The sequence below is a fragment of the Triticum urartu genome, chromosome 1 (genome assembly GCF_003073215.2).
Source record: "Triticum urartu cultivar G1812 chromosome 1, Tu2.1, whole genome shotgun sequence".
NCBI lineage: Eukaryota > Viridiplantae > Streptophyta > Magnoliopsida > Poales > Poaceae > Triticum > Triticum urartu.
In genome coordinates this window covers 304,285,053-304,302,030 of record NC_053022.1, presented here as the reverse complement: position 1 = coordinate 304,302,030, position 16,978 = coordinate 304,285,053, and the positions used below count along the sequence as shown (strand labels likewise).

General features: G+C 45.4%; 1 protein-coding gene across 1 annotated transcript; it reads left to right on the top strand.

Annotated features, from left to right (window-relative positions):
* The first annotated feature begins 10,735 nt into the window (after positions 1-10,735).
* LOC125509031 (alpha-galactosidase-like) lies at positions 10,736-16,761 on the top strand. The gene is made up of 15 exons (XM_048673885.1): positions 10,736-11,008; positions 12,446-12,504; positions 14,174-14,230; positions 14,344-14,378; positions 14,652-14,755; positions 14,905-14,980; positions 15,099-15,157; positions 15,248-15,313; positions 15,400-15,486; positions 15,573-15,637; positions 15,739-15,821; positions 15,920-16,010; positions 16,098-16,147; positions 16,229-16,369; positions 16,448-16,761. Exons 1-15 carry the CDS (start codon positions 10,827-10,829, stop codon positions 16,529-16,531), a joined length of 1,239 nt encoding a protein of 412 aa, XP_048529842.1. The 5' UTR covers positions 10,736-10,826; the 3' UTR covers positions 16,532-16,761.
* Positions 16,762-16,978: the final 217 nt, after the last annotated feature.

The window sequence follows — 16,978 nt, the reverse complement described above, 5'->3', positions numbered from 1 at the left end:
TTTCATTGAACACTTTGTGTTCACCGACTCACTTCTGGCCAAAATCGTCGTTGTGGCTTAGGACGTCGAAGGGAAGGTGACAGGGCGGAGGGCGATTGGGAGACAAGGATGGGCGAACTAACGACTAAGAAGAGCAATGTGCAGCTGGATGAGTCTAACGAGGTCGGACAGGACAAGGCACTCGTCCAGTTGGCTACCGGGCTCACTAAGGCCGCCCGCCTCCAGTTGGCCGTGGGGGTCGAGAAGTATGGCCTCTAGAAGCACAGGGGCAGCAGTTGCGAGCCCCCCCCCAAACCGGTGGGTCGGTGGCGCGGCTAATGTGAGGCGGAGACACAAGGCAGCATGTGCGGTCAAGAAAGTGACTAAAGTGCAATGGAGGTCGCGACGATAGAGAGGATTGTTGGGGAACGTAGTAATTTCAAAAACATTCCTACGCACACGCAAGATCATGGTGATGCATAGCAACGAGAGGGGAGAGTGTGATCTACATACCCTTGTAGACCGACAGCGAAAGCGTTAGCACAACGCGGTTGATGTAGTCGTACGTCTTCACGGCCCGACCGATCAAGCACCGAAACTACGGCACCTCCGAGTTCTAGCACACGTTCAGCTCGATGACGATCCCCGGACTCCGATCCAGCAAAGTGTCGGGGAAGAGTTCCGTCAGCACGAGGCGTGGTGACAATCTTGATGTACTACCGTCGCAGGGCTTCGCCTAAGCACCGCAACAATATTATCGAGGATTATGGTGGAAGGGGGCACCGCACACGGCTAAGAATATGATCACGTGGATCAACTTGTGTATCTAGGGGAGCCCCCTGCCCCCGTATATAAAGGAGCAGGGGGAGGTGCGGCCGGCCAGGAGGAGGGCGCGCCAGGAGGAGTCCTACTCCCACCGGGAGTAGGATTCGCCCCCTTTCCTAGTTGGAATAGGATTCGGGAGGGGGAAAGAGGAGAGAGAGAAGGAAGGGGGCGCGGCCCCCCTCTCCTTGTCCTATTCGGACTAGGGGGGAGGGGCGTGCGGCCCAGCCCTGGCCACCTCTCCTCTCTTCCACTAAAGCCCACTAAGGCCCATATACCTCCCGGGGGGTTCCGGTAACCTCCCGGTACTCCGATAAAATCCCGATTTCACCCGGAACACTTCCGATATCCAAATATAGGCTTACAATATATCAATCTTTATGTCTCGACCATTTCGAGACTCCTCGTCATGTCTGTGATCACATCCGGGACTCCGAACAAACTTCGGTACATCAAAATGCATAAACTCATAATATAACTGTCATCAAAACCTTAAGCGTGCGGACCCTACGGGTTCGAGAACAATGTAGACATGACCGAGACACGTCTCCGGTCAATAACCAATAGCGGAACCTGGATGCTCATATTGGCTCCCACATATTCTACGAAGATCTTTATCGGTCAGACCGCATAACAACATACGTTGTTCCCTTTGTCATCGGTATGTTACTTGCCCGAGATTCGATCATCGGTATCTCAATACCTAGTTCAATCTCGTTACCGGCAAGTCTCTTTACTCGTTTCGTAATACATCATCTTGCAACTAACTCATTAGTTGTAATGCTTGCAAGGCTTATGTGATGTGCATTACCGAGAGGGCCCAGAGATACCTCTCCGACAATCGGAGTGACAAATCCTAATCTCGAAATACGCCAACCCAACATGTACCTTTGGAGACACCTGTAGAGCTCCTTTATAATCACCCAGTTACGTTGTGACATTTGGTAGCACACAAAGTGTTCCTCCGGTAAACGGGAGTTGCATAATCTCATAGTCATAGGAACATGTATAAGTCATGAAGAAAGCAATAGCAACATACTAAACGATTGGGTGCTAAGCTAATGAAATGGGTCATGTCAATCAAATCATTCTCCTAATGATGTGATCCCATTAATCAAATGGCAACACATGTCTATGGTTAGGAAACATAACCATCTTCGATCAACGAGCTAGTCAAGTAGAGGCATACTAGTGACGTTTGGTTTGTCTATGTATTCACACAAGTATTATGTTTCCGGATAATACAATTCTAGCATGAATAATAAACATTTATCATGATATAAGGAAATAAAATAATAACATTATTATTGCCTCTAGGGCATATTTCCTTCAGTCTCCCACTTGCACTAGAGTCAATAATCTAGATTACACAGTAATGATTCTAACACCCATGGAGCTTTGGTGCTGATCATGTTTTGCTCGTGGAAGAGGCTTAGTCAACGGGTCTGCTATATTCAGATCCGTATGTATCTTGCAAATCTCTATGTCTCCCACCTGGACTAGATCCCGGATGGAATTGAAGCATCTCTTGATGTGCTTGGTTCTCTTGTGAAATCTGGATTCCTTTGCCAAGGCAATTGCACCAGTATTGTCACAAAAGATTTTCATTGGACCCAATGCACTAGGTATGACACCTAGATCGGATATAACTCCTTCATCCAGACTCCTTCGTTTGCTGCTTCCGAAGTAGCTATGTACTCCGCTTCACATGTAGATCCTGCCACAACGCTTTGTTTAGAACTGCACGAACTGACAGCTCCACCGTTTAATGTAAACACGTATCCAGTTTGCGATTTAGAATCGTCCGGATCAGTGTCAAAGCTTGCATCAACGTAACCATTTACAATGAGCTCTTTGTCACCTCCATATGTGAGAAACATATCCTTAGTCCTTTTCAGGTATTTCAGGATGTTCTTGACCGCTGTCCAGTGATCCACTCCTGGATTACTTTGGTACCTCCCTGCTAGACTTATAGCAAGACACACATCAGGTCTGGTACACAGCATTGCATACATCATAGAGCCTATGGCTGAAGCATAGGGAACATCTTTCATTTTCTCTCTATCTTCTGCATTGGTCGGGGATTGAGTCTTACTCAATTTCACACCTTGTAACACAGGCAAGAATCCTTTCTTTGCTTGATCCATTTTGAACTTCTTCAAAACTTTGTCAAGGTATGTGCTTTGTGAAAGTCCAATTAAGCATCTTGATCTATCTCTATAGATCTTAATGCCCAATATGTAAGCAGCTTCACCGAGGTCTTTCATTGAAAAACTCTTATTCAAGTATCCTTTTATGCTATCCAGAAATTCTATATCATTTCCAATTAGCAATATGTCATCTACATATAATATCAGAAATGCTACAGAGCTCCCACTCACTTTCTTGTAAATACAGGCTTCTCCAAAAGTCTGTACAAAACCAAATGCTTTGATCACATTATCAAAGCGTTTATTCCAACTCCGAGAGGCTTGCACCAGTCCATAAATGGATCGCTGGAGCTTGCACACTTTGTTAGCTCCCTTTGGATCGACAAAACCTTCCGGCTCCATCATATACAACTCTTCTTGCAGAAATCCATTCAGGAATGCAGTTTTGACATCCATTTGCCAAATTTCATAATCATAAAATGCGGCAATTGCTAACATGATTCGGACAGACTTAAGCATCGCTACGGGTGAGAAGGTCTCATCGTAGTCAATCCCTTGAACTTGCCGAAAACCTTTTGCGACAAGTCGAGCTTTGTAGACAGTAATATTACCGTCAGCGTCAGTCTTCTTCTTGAAGATCCATTTATTCTCAATTGCTTGCCGATCATTGGGCAAGTCAACCAAAGTCCATACTTTGTTCTCATACATGGATCCCATCTCAGATTTCATGGCTTCAAGCCATTTTGCGGAATCTGGGCTCACCATCGCTTCTTCATAGTTCATAGGTTCATCATGATCTAGTAGCATGACTTCCAGAACAGGATTACCATACCACTCTGGTGCGGATCTTACTCTGGTTGATCTACGAGGTTCAGTAGTATCTTGTTCTGAAGTTTCATGATCATTATCATTAGCTTCCTCACTAATTGGTGTAGGTATCACAGAAACTGGTTTATGTGATGTACTACTTTCCAATAAGGGAGCAGGTACAGTTACCTCGTCAAGTTCTACTTTCCTCCCACTCACTTCTTTCGAGAGAAACTCCTTCTCTAGAAAGTTTCCGAATTTAGCAACAAAAGTCTTGCCTTCGGATCTGTGATAGAAGGTGTATCCAATAGTTTCCTTTGGATATCCTATGAAGACACATTTCTTCGATTTGGGTTCGAGCTTATCAGGTTGAAGTTTTTTCACATAAGCATCGCAGCCCCAAACTTTCAGAAACGACAACTTTGGTTTCTTGCCAAACCACAGTTCATATGGCGTCGTCTCAACGGATTTTGATGGTGCCCTATTTAACGTGAATGCGGCCGTCTCTAGAGCATATCCCCAAAACGATAGCGGTAAATCAGTAAGAGACATCATAGATCGCACCATATCTAGTAAAGTACGATTACGACGTTTGGACACACCATTACGCTGTGGTGTTCCGGGTGGCGTGAGTTGCGAAACTATTCCACATTGTTTTAAATGTACACCAAACTCGTAACTCAAATATTCTCCTCCACGATCAGATCGTAGGAATTTTATTTTCTTGTTATGATGATTTTCAACTTCACTCTGAAATTCTTTGAACTTTTCAAATGTTTCAGACTTATGTTTCATTAAGTAGATATACCCATATCTGCTTAAGTCATATGTGAAGGTGAGAAAATAACGATATCCGCCACGAGCCTCAACATTCATCGGACCACATACATCTGTATGTATGATTTTCAATAAATCTGTTGCTCTCTCCATAGTACCGGAGAACGGTGTTTTTGTCATCTTATCCATAAGGCACGGTTCGCAAGTACCAAGTGATTCATAATCAAGTGGTTCCAAAAGCCCATCAGTATGGAGTTTCTTCATGCACTTTATACCGATATGACCCAAACGGCAGTGCCACAAATAAGTTGCACTATCATTATCAACTCTGCATCTTTTGGTTTCAACACTATGAATATGTATGTCACTACTATCGAGATTTAATAAGAATAGACCACTCTTTAAGGGTGCATGACCATAAAAGATATTACTCATGTAAATAGAACAACCATTATTCTCTGATTTAAATGAATAACCATCTCGCATCAAACAAGATCCAGATATAATGTTCATGCTTAACGCTAGCACCAAATAACAATTATTTAGGTCTAATACTAATCGCGAAGGTAGATGTAGAGGTAGCGTGCCGATTGCGATCACATCGACTTTGGAACCATTTCCCACGCGCATCGTCACCTCGTCCTTAGCCAATCTTCGCTTAATCCGTAGTCCCTGTTTCGAGTTGCAAATATTAGCAACAGAACCAGTATCAAATACCCAGGTGCTACTGCGAGCATTAGTAAGGTACACATCAATAACATGTATATCACATATACCTTTGTTCACCTTGCCATCCTTCTTATCCGCCAAATACTTGGGGCAGTTCCGCTTCCAGTGACCAGTCTGCTTGCAGTAGAAGCACTCAGTTTCAGGCTTAGGTCCAGGTTTGGGTTTCTTCTCTTGAGTAGCAACTTGCTTGCTGTTCTTTTTGAAGTTCCCCTTCTTCTTCCCTTTGCCCTTTTTCTTGAAACTAGTGGTCTTGTTGACCATCAACACTTGATGCTCCTTCTTGATTTCTACCTCCACAGCTTTCAGCATTGTGAAGAGCTCGGGAATAGTCTTATTCACCCCTTGCATATTATAGTTCATCACGAAGCTCTTGTAGCTTGGTGGCAGTGATTGGAGAATTCTGTCAATGACGCAATCATCTGGAAGATTAACTCCCAATTGAATCAAGTGATTATTATACCCAGACATTTTGAGTATATGCTCACTGACAGAACTGTTCTCCTCCATCTTGCAGCTATAGAACTTATTGGAGACTTCATATCTCTCAACCCGGGCATTTGCTTGAAATATTAACTTCAACTCCTGGAACATCTCATATGCTCCATGACGTTCAAAACGTCGTTGAAGTCCCGATTCTAAGCCGTAAAGCATGGCACACTGAACTATCGAGTAGTCATCAGCTTTGCTCTGCGAGACGTTCATAACATCTGGTGTTGCTCCAGCAGCAGGCCTGGCACCCAGCGGTGCTTCCAGGACGTAATTCTTCTGTGCAGCAATGAGGATAATCCTCAAGTTACGGACCCAGTCCGTGTAATTGCTACCATCATCTTTCAACTTTGCTTTCTCAAGGAACGCATTAAAATTCAACGGAACAACAACCGGGCCATCTATCTACAATCAAACATAAACAAGCAAGATACTATCAGGTACTAAGTTTCATGATAAATTTAGGTTCAATTAATCATATTACTTAAAGAACTCCCACTTAGATAGACATCCCTCTAATCCTCTAAGTGATTACGTGATCCAAATCAACTAAACCATGTCCGATCATCACGTGAGATGGAGTAGTTTCATTGGTGAACATCACTATGTTGATCATATCTACTATATGATTCACGCTCGACCTTTCGGTCTCCGTGTTCCGAGGCCATATCTGTATATGCTTGGCTCGTCAAGTATAACCTGAGTATTCCGCGTGTGCAACTGTTTTGCACCCGTTGTATTTGAACGTAGAGCCTATCACACCCAATCATCACGTGGTGTCTCAGCACGAAGAACTTTCACAACGGTGCATACTCAGGGAGAACACTTCTTGATAATTAGTGAGAGATCATCTTATAATGCTACCGTCAATCAAAGCAAGATAAGATGCATAAAAGATAAACATCACATGCAATCAATATAAGTGATATGATATGGCCATCATCATCTTGTGCTTGTGATCTCCATCTTCGAAGCACCGTCGTGATCACCATCGTCACCGGCGTGACACCTTGATCTCCATCGTAGCATCGTTGTCGTCTCGCCAATCTTATGCTTCCACGACTACCGCTACCGCTTAGTGATAAAGTAAAGCATTACAGCGCGATTGCATTGCATACAATAAAGCGACAACCATATGGCTCCTGTCAGTTGCCGATAACTCGGTTACAAAACATGATCATCTCATACAATAAAATTTAGCATCATGTCTTGACCATATCACATCACAACATGCCCTGCAAAAACAAGTTAGACGTCCTCTACTTTGTTGTTGCAAGTTTTACGTGGCTGCTACGGGCTTAAGCAAGAACGAATCTTACCTACGCATCAAAACCACAACGATAGTTTGTCAAGTTGGTGCTGTTTTAACCTTCGCAAGGACCGGGCGTAGCCACACTCGGTTCAACTAAAGTTGGAGAAACTGTCACCCGCTAGCCACCTTTGTGCAAAGCATGTCGGGAGAACCGGTCTCGCGTAAGCGTACGCGTAATGTCGGTCCGGGCCGCTTCGTCCAACAATACCGCCGAACCAAAGTATGACATGCTGGTAAGCAGTATGACTTATATCGCCCACAACTCACTTGTGTTCTACTCGTGCATATAACATCAACACATAAAACCTAGGGTCGGATGCCACTGTCGGGGAACGTAGTAATTTCAAAAAAATTCCTACGCACACGCAAGATCATGGTGATGCATAGCAACGAGAGGGGAGAGTGTGATCTACATACCCTTGTAGACCGACAGCGGAAGCGTTAGCACAACGCGGTTGATGTAGTCGTACATCTTCACGGCCCGATCGATCAAGCACCGAAACTACGGCACCTCCGAGTTCTAGCACACGTTCAGCTCGATGACGATCCCCAAACTCCGATCCAGCAAAGTGTCGGGGAAGAGTTCCGTCAGCACGACGGCGTGGTGACGATCTTGATGTACTACCGTCGCAGGGCTTCGCCTAAGCACCGTTACAATATTACCGAGGATTATGGTGGAAGGGGGCACCGCACACGGCTAAGAATATGATCACGTGGATCAACTTGTGTATCTAGGGGTGCCCCCTGCCCCCGTATATAAAGGAGCAGGGGGAGGTGCGGCCGGCCAGGAGGAGGGCGCGCCAGGAGGAGTCCTACTCCCACCGGGAGTAGGATTCCCCCCTTTCCTAGTTGGAATAGGATTCGGGAGGGGGAAAGAGGAGAGAGAGAAGGAAGGGGGCGCGACCCCCCTCTCCTTGTCCTATTCGGACTAGGGGGGAGGGGCGCGCGGCCCAGCCCTGGCCACCTCTCCTCTCTTCCACTAAAGCCCACTAAGGCCCATATACCTCCCGGGGGGTTCCGGTAACCTCCCGGTACTCCGGTAAAATCCCGATTTCACCCGGAACACTTCCGATATCCAAATATAGGCTTACAATATATCAATCTTTATGTCTCGAACATTTCGAGACTCCTCGTCATGTCCGTGATCACATCCGGGACTCCGAACAAACTTCGGTACATCAAAATGCATAAACTCATAATATAACTGTCATCAAAACCTTAAGCGTGCGGACCCTACGGGTTCGAGAACAATGTAGACATGACCGAGACACGTCTCCGGTCAATAACCAATAGCGGAACCTGGATGCTCATATTGGCTCCCACATATTCTACGAAGATCTTTATCGGTCAGACCGCATAACAACATACGTTGTTCCCTTTGTCATCGGTATGTTACTTGCCCAAGATTCAATCGTCGGTATCTCAATACCTAGTTCAATCTCGTTACCGGCAAGTCTCTTTACTCGTTTCGTAATACATCATCTTGCAACTAACTCATTAGTTGTAATGCTTGCAAGGCTTATGTGATGTGCATTACCGAGAGGGCCCAGAGATACCTCTCCGACAATCGGAGTGACAAATCCTAATCTTGAAATACGCCAACCCAACATGTACCTTTGGAGACACCTGTAGAGCTCCTTTATAATCACCCAGTTACGTTGTGACGTTTGGTAGCACACAAAGTGTTCCTCCGGTAAACGGGAGTTGCATAATCTCATAGTCATAGGAACATGTATAAGTCATGAAGAAAGCAATAGCAACATACTAAACGATCGGGTGCTAAGCTAATGAAATGGGTCATGTCAATCACATCATTCTCCTAATGATGTGATCCCGTTAATCAAATGACAACACATGTCTATGGTTAGGAAACATAACCATCTTCGATCAACGAGCTAGTCAAGTAGAGGCATACTAGTGACGTTTGGTTTGTCTATGTATTCACACAGGTATTATGTTTCCGGATAATACAATTATAGCATGAATAATAAACATTTATCATGATATAAGGAAATAAAATAATAACATTATTATTGCCTCTAGGGCATATTTCCTTCAAGTATGGCACATTGGAGGTCTGGTGATAGAGCCCGGGTAGTGGTGTGGAGGCTCGTGTAGAAATTTTTCCACACGGGTCGTTGGGCATTCTCATGTCCGTTTTCATGTTTTGGGTACTGAGGTGGGAATAGCCATATTTGCATATTTGGAAGGAAATAATAGGTACCTACCTAAAAATTATGGGTACTCACTGCACTTTGGGTATGCTACTGAAGTTGATTCTTGGACTAAAATACCCAAAATAAGATTTTGGCATTTGACAAAAATATGGTAGATAACCTAACAAATAGAAACAAGCTAGAATTTGTATGAAGATGAAATAAACATATGCATCTGTGTCTCCAACGGGACGGGAACTTGCCGAATCTTTGACCTAGGATGCAACGAAAGTCATTCTCTACGAATCTTTTTATACGGCTACAATATTTGATCATGTTTAATACCAAAAAAGATTTGGATTTTTTGAACTTTTTTTGAATTATCATTTTTGTTTGCATATAGGGTGCGCTGATACCCAGGTTCTCCTTCGTATTTTTCGTCTCCAATGCAACTTTCTATCCTTTTCTCTTCCCAAATTAAAACAGATATATTTGATATTTTGGTGCAGACTGCAAAGAAATATGGAAGTATTTCAAAAATATAAATCTGTTTCTCTTACCATATTATAAAGATTCCGTCATTCACTACAAATACTATAACCTCCTTTCGACCAAGGACTGACTAATTCTATGTCGGTTGTGCAAATGTGTTTATATTAATTTAAAATCATTGAGGGTGATGTAATATTCTTTTCCTACTACAATAAAAATGAAATGTTTGTTCTCATAGATGAAAATGATACGAAATATCTCACGCAAAAAAAATGATACAAAATATACAATGGATCTCAATGTGAAATTAGCGGTCCTTGGTTTCGAGATACAATCTAGCTAAATCTCGACTTGATTATGTCTTGATCGATGCTACATTCCTGAGATTTTACATAGAGATCCATGCAAAATTTTCATTTTAGATTTTTTTTCTTTCTTACATGTTACGTCACTTGATAGAGACTTCGCTAAGTTTTCCCGCTAATTTCAGTTAACATTTTTGTGTTTACAAACATGCATGTAACCTGTACACGTACACGTGTATTTTAACAAAAACACTGGCCTTTGAAAAAAAAGCAGTTTTCCCGCTAATTTCGAATTGCCTGTATCTGGTAAGAAATCAATTCTATTTTTTTTCGAAAGGTTGTGAGAAATCATTCGGTTGATATTTTTCTTCACGTACGTACATGCGCACACACGGAGCTGGGGCATATCCCGTGTTCCACCCCGCCCACGCCATCCCGTCTCACTGACAGCGGGCCACCACCACTCCACCAGCAGCCGAACGCACGGCTGGATCCCACGGAGCACCGGTCCGCGAGCACTGCACTGAGCCCGGCGACACAAGTCAAGCCACAGGAGTGCATCCACACACCCAAAAACAAAAACAAAAACAAATAATACTGTATTTACTACTCCTAGAAGAAAATAATTGTACCACATTAACATTAATATTTGGGCTTAATATTTTGAAAACTGCGGCCCCGCAGTCCCCGCGCGCGGCCCTATAAAAAGGCGCGCGTCAGACGCGTCTCCAGCAGTCACTCACCGGCGCCACCAGTACCACCCCCACCCACCCCACCTCCTCCCTCCTCTGCTCCTCCCCGCTCGGCAGCCATGGCGCGAGCCTCGAGCCTGTCGCTGCTGCTCGCGCTGGTGGTCGCGTCGGCGGCGACGTCGGCGGCCGGTGCCAGGGTGCGCGTGCACGCGGCCGGGAACGCGACGCTGGGCGAGCTCCGCGCGCGGCGGGGGCGGCGGGAGGCGCTCGAGAACGGCCTCGGCGGGACGCCGCAGATGGGGTGAGCACTTCCACTCACGCCGCCACCGTCCCAACTCCTCCTCTTGTCTTTTCCTCCTCGTCTTTTCGCCCGGTATAGTATAGCATGCATTCGATTCGATTCATATCCTCCGCCTCACGCTACGCTGCCGCCCAATCCGCACGAACAAAGCAAAAGTTTTATTGACATGAAAATATAGTAGCATCATCGCTCTGGAGTAGGAGTAGGGCTGACCGTAAAGAATCTGCGGTGGTGCGTGGTGAGAATGGTGGCTTTGGGGCGGGGAAAGGGACGTTCATATGCGGCTCGCTTGCGGAGGAAGCGAGAGGTGCATGGCCAAATCTCGGAGGCAGCGGCCACCGGGTCGTTAAGCCGCTCCCTCCGCTTTCATGATGGCTGCTCGGGTTTGGACGCTTTTGTTAAAGCCACTTTGGCCACTTCCATTCCCTTCCATTCCCGCACGCGATATTTCCAATTTCTGTCCCGCTTGGTAGCTACAGATACAGTTTTCGTACGTACTGTATTTTCCCTTTTCTTGCAATTTCTGTCCCGCCACGTACTTTCTTTTGGCTGGATATAGGATGAGATATTTGGCGGTAAGATGAGGGATTGAGCAACTGAGCGGAGTAAGATAAATGCTTGCTTGGGCAGTGGGCACGCACGTGCGCAGGCAGGCGCTGGGCGTTTCTCTCTGCTTCCCTCGTCCAGTCATATATACTCCTATAGATCTAAAGATTTTCTTTTGGCCAGCATTTATATTGGAACGAGCATGTAGGTGCTCCAGATTTCGCATGGATCCAACAGTGTTTGTTTCTGCTAGTACTATATATTGATCAGTGACTTCATCAGTAATGCAAAACCTGCAGTGATCTTCGTCTATAATTGAACGGAAAAGAACAAAAAACTGCGTAACAACCGAGGGGGGCCTGCGGCTGCGAGCAAAGCCCGCCCAAAGAAGAGGGGAAAAGATTTGACGACCCTCCCCTTTATCTATGCTTTCTTTTGCCTTTTTCTCTGTTGGCCTTTGTGCCTGTCCCCTGGCCTCTGTCCTCTCCTCGCGCTGCATGCACATAGCAGTATTTTAACTGTGCAACCTGAGCCGTACGGTACTGCCGTCCCGGTGCTGATGGGTCATCATCACGTACCCGGTCCGGCGAGTCGCCTACTCGGTCCTCTCTGTGTCGGTTGCTCAATACTACTAGTCAATACAGTAGTACCACATTGGTCTAGAAGCAAATATGTCATGCGCAAGCATCGGCAATAATTTGACGTGGGCCGCGATTTTCCTTTGACAAGCCTCGTCATGATCGCCATTTTTCCAAGGACGTGCCTCGTCATGAGTCGCGACTTTCCTTTTGACCTATATATGTAGTTCGTCATGGGTCGCCATTTTATCCTCTAATTTAATCTGATTATTAAATTTAATCCTGACTGATGATGAAACATTTCGTGTGTTAGGTGGAACAGCTGGAACCACTTCTACTGCGGGATCAGCGAGGAGATCATCAGGGAGACAGGTACGTACGGGACGCTCGCTCCTTCCTTCCTTCCCACAACCACTCCAACCCAACCCAACCCCCGTTTCAAGCCTCAGGTCCTATGGTCCTACCTGCAATTGTGCACCTCCCTCCCTTTCCACTTGTTCAATGCACATTCGGCCCAATCACTGTGCTTTCCGACATGTCGTTATCAGTATCACGCCCAACGCTACTCTATAACTGTAGGTTAGCAAAACATTCAGCCCAATCACTGGATAACTCACCAGTACGCTTCATGGATTTTTGCTAAACTGCTGTTTATAGTACTCCCTCTCTTCGCTTTTATAAGGCTATGTGGACGTTTCAGACGCTGTGCAAAACAGTACGATTTTACTTGTCTGAAACGACTTATAAAAATAAACGGAGGGAGTACCAGCGTTGGGCGTGATAATGACGTGTCGGTGACACTGACCCGGAGACCTGTTTATCAGGAAACAAGGAAAGATCCATGGAAAAGGCCAGCAGGCCCAATTAATCCCTCGCCAACAGACTAGATCCCTTTTGTCCGGCCGCGGGCACATCGGCCATTTGTGCGGTGCGGTGCGTCGTCGGTGCACCGAGAGTTTTTTGTGCCGATTCGGAGGCGTCCGCGTCGGTGTCGGCGCTGGGCGTTGCCCCCAAGAGCCCCAGGCGTCTCCCTCCCTCCTCACACACTGTCGGCCGGCACAGCCTACCCGTTGCTGTTGGTTGTTGTTAGTTGTTGCCAGTTACAGAGTAAGCATGTTACAGCTTGCAAGCAACAAGTTGCACCAACCATACAAGGGACACGACAGCCTCTGCGCATCGCCATATTCTCTCCTCCAAAACCTCTACCCAACCTTTATTCCTTGAGCCGGATGAGATCTGGGAATCACGGACGCCTTTTCTCCCTTTCAACGATTCAGAGATGCCTTTCGCCCTACATAAATCTGCATAAGAAAAACAGGCTAATGGAGCCATGCTTTAGTACTTTTGTAGGCTTTCTTATAGCCTAATCGGTCCAATCCAATCCAGCACTCGAGAATGGAAAGATTCCAAGCATGAAGCATGTTTCACGTCACAACTATACCCACCGAGAGTGGGGAGGAACACGCTCACATGCCACATGCCCTACAGACTTCTTTATTTCTGATGAAGCGTAAGATATGTAGACCCTTGTGCAGAATTCTGATGGGAATTACGTTCATGAGGGGTGATGAGGACCCATATCCACATTTAAGGCCAACCGATCAATCACGAAAGGGCGGCAGATCAGATTTTCCGGTCTTTGTGGTCCGATGGATAAACAAATCACTTGACCCTAGCGTCACAAACCACAAGGGTCTCTCTGCAATCTATCCACATATGACAGATGTACGTATCAGGATAGGGACTTTTGAGCTAACAAGTTGGGTCAGACAAGTTTTTTTTTTTTAAGTTCTAACAAGAGGAGGCATGCACCTGCTCCCATGGTACAATTTGTACTGACCCCCATCGACACATAACTATGGTTAGTTTAGCGCTAGAACCACTGAGTCCCTAGAGTTGGGTTGTTGGTGCTGGACCAACGCCAACACCCCGTGATGATGTCCTTGTCTTTATTTACTGCAACAATAATGTCATGAAGAATTTGATATGCTGTCAAATTGTACTATCGTAATGACTGCGTCGTTGTTTTCCTTTCCTTCAGCTGATGCGTTGATCAACACCGGTCTGGCGCAATTGGGCTATAAATATGTTAACATCGGTATGGACTGCTCTCCGGACCATATTTCCCATGACATGTTGGACACAACTACTACAATAGAATATTTTTAACAGCATGTTTTACTCAAATGTATATCATGCCTCTTGTTTCAGATGATTGCTGGGCAGAATTAAACAGGGATTACCAGGTAAGGAGATGCACTTGAGCATTGCTAACCATCCCTATCATTTCAGTAATATTGCAACTGCGGAATTATGTTTTTACACAATCCAAGAAATTAAGTGCAAGAGACAACTGTAGTATGAAATTCAGCTAACCATCCCTATCTGTTCAGACAACTGTAGTATGAATTATTTCCAAGATAATATTAGAAGTTTTAGAAGCAGAAAATTATGCATATGGACACGATTTATAATATTATTTCTGTCAGTATCGATAATGTTCTATCACGATTTCTCAGGGTAACATGGTTCCAAACAAAAGAACATTCCCATCTGGCATCAAGGCGCTTGCAGATTATGTGCACGCGAAAGGGTTGAAACTCGGTATCTACAGTGATGCTGGGTATGCTAGCTATCCAATTCATCATAAAAATAACACTAGTTTCTTCTTATACTGCAGCAACTAAACTCTTCACTAGCCCAAGAAAACTAGACTTTGTATGTATGATAAACTGGCAATAAACTGAAACGAACTGTCACCGCGTGTCGCAGGACGCAAACATGCAGTAACAAAATGCCAGGATCGCTCGATCACGAAGAGCAAGACGTGAAGACTTTTGCTTCTTGGGTATGGAATCTATATTCTGTTTACTGAATCGCATATACCCCTTGTAATTATTTACCTGACGGCTGGTGCCAAACCAAAACTGACACCATAAATTGATCTTGTAATTCTTACGTTCCAGGGAGTTGATTATCTGAAGTACGACAACTGCAATGATGCTGGCAGGAGTGTCCACGAAAGGTAGGGAGAACAATACCTCAAACTGTGGCATGACAAGTGCATTGAGTCTTATGTGTTAGATTGCAAAGTAAATTGCCATGTTTGATGCAGATACACTAGGATGAGCAACGCCATGAAGAAATACGGGCAGAACATCTTCTTCTCACTCTGCGAATGGTGAGTCTGCTCGTCATAGCATTTTAGGATGGAAAGGAGAAACATCAAGCATTGCTGATTCACTCTTGTGTGCTTTTGCTGTTTAGGGGAAACGAAAACCCTGCTACATGGGCACGTGGCATGGGCGGTAATAGCTGGAGGACAACTGGCGACATTGCTGACAACTGGGGCAGGTGCTGCTCATTTCATTAACTCTGGGATTTTGGCCAGGTATCTACTAGAATTAGCAGGACTGATCATGGTTACCTCGTTACTTCAGCATGACATCCCGCGCGGACCAGAATGACAAATGGGCCTCCTATGCTGGACCTGGTGGATGGAACGGTAAGAGTTTCAGACGAATCTGTCCCAGTGTTGCTGATTGCCCAATGATTTGTTAGCTTCGTTTGAACTGATCGATAGACGATGTTCTGCTCCAATCTCAGATCCTGATATGCTCGAAGTTGGAAATGGTGGGATGTCCGAAGCCGAGTACCGCTCGCACTTCAGCATCTGGGCACTTGCCAAGGTACCCATGACGTCCCATGTGCATTTAGTAATGCTGTTACAATTCTCAAAAAGAAATTCTGCATTTCCTCACTGCAATCCTGGTTCTGAGTTGTGTAGGCTCCTCTTCTGATCGGGTGCGACGTGCGCTCGATGAGCCCGCAGACAAAGACCATAATCAGCAATCAGGAGGTCATCGCTGTCAACCAAGGCAAGTATTCTCTTCCGCTTTTTTGCTCATGATATACCTTCTTCATATGGGATTTTCAGTGTACTCATACTACAGTCATCTGAACAGATAGCCTAGGCGTCCAGGGAAAGAAGGTGCAATCCGACGGTGGTTTGGAGGTATTGCTCAATTCAAATCTCTTAGTAGCGGCTTCCATGATGAGATTTCTTGAAACTGAAACTGGGGAGATATTTTTGTAGGTTTGGGCCGGCCCGCTCAGCGGCAACAGAAAGGCGGTGGTTCTATGGAACAGGCAGGGGTACCAGGCAACCATCACCGCACACTGGTCAAACGTCGGGCTTCCGGGGTCTGCGTCCGTCACCGCTCGCGATCTATGGGCGGTAAGCTTGCTTTCTTCAGAGCTCAGTGCTCATTCTTAAAGGTTTCATCATCACAACAACTTCCGTCTTGTTGCGCAGCACTCGTCGTTCTCTGCTCAGGGGCAGCTATCTGCGTCGGTGGCGCCTCATGACTGCAAGATGTACATCCTGACACCAAAGTAACCGTAGGCGAAAGCATAGCAAGTCGATCGATCTAGTTCAGGGGGAAGGGTTTGCAAGGAAGGATCGATAGAACTGAGACGAGGTGAATTGAGCAATGTGGCTTTGGTTGTATGACCTTAGAAATAAGCTGCAGCTGTATGTAAAGTGCCGTGAAAATGTCGGCGGCGCGTGTGTTTTCTGAAGTTTGCAAGTTGTAACGAAAGTTGCAGCAATAAAAATGGGTTTTCGTAGCGCCGTCTTTTGCATTGGGGCTTCTCTCTGAAATGAAATTCTTGGGCTCAGCCAACCGAATCTCTACCACTGAATGGCAGCAAAAAGGGTCGTTGCTATCTGTACCTGAACTGAGAAGAAGATTTCTTTGGTAAGTTCATAATACAGGTGGCAAATGTAAGATAAACTGGGAACAGGTGTGTAGATCAAAGCTGCTTGGTGGGTTAGGTGTGCTTC

Excerpts from the sequence above, each read along its gene's own strand:
- LOC125509031 (XM_048673885.1), top strand. The coding sequence starts at position 10,827 with ATGGCGCGAGCCTCGAGCCTGTCGCTGCTGCTCGCGCTGGTGGTCGCG. Across the intron at positions 14,981-15,098 it reads TGAAGACTTTTGCTTCTTGG|GGAGTTGATTATCTGAAGTA; the intron begins GTATGGAATCTA and ends CTTACGTTCCAG. Across the intron at positions 15,638-15,738 it reads TGGACCTGGTGGATGGAACG|ATCCTGATATGCTCGAAGTT; the intron begins GTAAGAGTTTCA and ends CTCCAATCTCAG.